The 2,058-nt window shown below is 40.5% G+C and overlaps 1 protein-coding gene across 1 annotated transcript; it reads right to left on the bottom strand.

The window, feature by feature from the left end:
* Positions 1-606: 606 nt before the first annotated feature.
* Positions 607-1,416, bottom strand: LOC108475140 (uncharacterized). The gene has a single exon (XM_017777134.2). It carries the CDS (start codon positions 1,414-1,416, stop codon positions 607-609), a length of 810 nt encoding a protein of 269 aa, XP_017632623.2.
* Between the last annotated feature and the right edge of the window lie 642 nt (positions 1,417-2,058).

Raw genomic sequence — 2,058 nt, 5'->3', positions numbered from 1 at the left:
GAGAAGGAATCTCGACTTCAATGGGAAAAATTGCCTTCATCCCATAAACCAATGAGTAAGGTGTTGCCCCGGTAGAAGTCCTGACAGATGTTCGATAGGCATAGAGGGCAAATGGTAAGTTTTCCTGCCAATCCTTGTAAGTCTCAGTCATTTTCCCCACGATTTTCTTGATATTCTTATTGGATACCTCAACCGCACCATTCATTTTTAGGTGATATGGTGACGAGTTGTGGTGCTTAATTTTAAATTGCCTGTAGACTTTTACTATCATACTGTTATTCAAATTTAATGCATTGTCAGATATGATCCTTTCTGGTATGTCATATCGACATATGATCTCCTTCTTCAAGAACTTGCTGACTGTCAACTTTTTGACATTGGCATATGAAGTAGCCTCTACCCACTTGGTGAAGTAATCGATGACCACAAAGATGAATCGATGTCCGTTAGAAGCCTTTAGCAAAATTGGCCCAACGACGTCCATGCCCCACATTGAAAAAGGCCACGGTGAAGTCATAACATGAAGATGCAAAGGAGGTACATGGATCTTATCTCCATAAATTTAACACTTATGACATTTCTTGGTTTAACTGATGCAATCTTCCTCTATCGTGGACCAGTAATACCCGAATTCATGATTTTCCTGGCCATTGTGAACCCATTGGCATGCGTCTCACAAACACCTTCATGGACTTCTTCTAGAATTTTCTTAACTTCAACAGCGTCAACACATCTTAACAGCACCTGATCTTTCCTCCTTTTATAAAGAATCTCCCGGTCTAGAACATAGCCACTGGCCAGCCTCCTTAATGTTCTCTTATTATTTTCCGTAGCTTGATCAGGGTATTCACGATTCTTCACATATCGTAGAATATCATGATACCAAGGACAATCATCTCTCTTCTCTTCTTCATCGATATTACAACAATGAGCTGGAGCCTCACAAATACTCATCTGGATCGGCTTCATATCGTCTTGTTTATTTACTCTGATCAAAGAAGCTAATGTAACCAAGGCGTCTGCCATCTGATTTTCGTCCCGCGGGAGATAATGGAAAGTGATATCATCAAACACCTTAACTAAATCCAGAACTAGCTCTCGATAGTTGATCAACTTTGAGTTTATTGTTTCCCATTCACCTTTGAGCTGATAGATCACCAGTGCAGAATCCTCATACACCTCCAATACTTTGATTTTAGTCTCAATGGTTACACGAATTCCCACGATACATGCTTCGTACCCTGCCATACTGTTCGTGCAATCAAAATCCAATTTGCAAGTGAATGGATAATGATCTCTATTTGGGGATATCAAGACTGCCCCAATTCCATTACCAACAGTGTTTGACGCCTCGTCAAAATTCAGTTTCCAAGAATGATCGTCTGGAATGTCCTCTTCGGTAGTTGCCACATACATTAGATCTTCGTTAGAGAAATCAAAATCCAAAGGCTCGTAATCTTCTAAAGCTCTACTGGCCAGAAAGTCTACTATTGCACTCCCTTTCACAGCCTTCTGGTTCACATAAACTATGTCGAATTCAGAAAGCAAGATCTGTCATCGGGTCATTTTTCCACTTAAAGCAGTCGATTTCATCATGTACTTTAGAGGGTCCAGTTTTGAGATTATAACATGTACTGCCTCAATCTCTGAATGGTTCAAACTAAGGCACAACATAATTTCTCAATTGGCGAGTATCTCATTTCACACTCAGTGATTTCTTACTAGGTAATATATCACCCTTTCTTTCTTTCCTGTCTCATCGTGTTGGCCGAGCACACATCTCATCGAATTATCAAATGCAATATCAATGACCTACCAAGACTAGGTGGTATTAGCACTAGAGGATTGGACAAATATTATTTAACCTTGTCAAAGGTTTTCTGGCACTCATCATCTCACACGCCTGGGCTGTGTTTCTTGAGAAGGCGAAATATGGAGTCACATTTCTCAGTCAACTGTGAAATTAATCGGGCGATGTAGTTTAGTCTTCCCGAGAAACCTCGAACTTCTTCCTGAGTGCACAGCGGCGGCAATTTTTGAATTGCCTTAACTTTGTCG

The sequence above is a fragment of the Gossypium arboreum genome, chromosome 3 (genome assembly GCF_025698485.1).
Source record: "Gossypium arboreum isolate Shixiya-1 chromosome 3, ASM2569848v2, whole genome shotgun sequence".
NCBI lineage: Eukaryota > Viridiplantae > Streptophyta > Magnoliopsida > Malvales > Malvaceae > Gossypium > Gossypium arboreum.
Note: the sequence above shows the minus strand (reverse complement) of the source record. Positions and strands in the feature narration are given on the sequence as shown.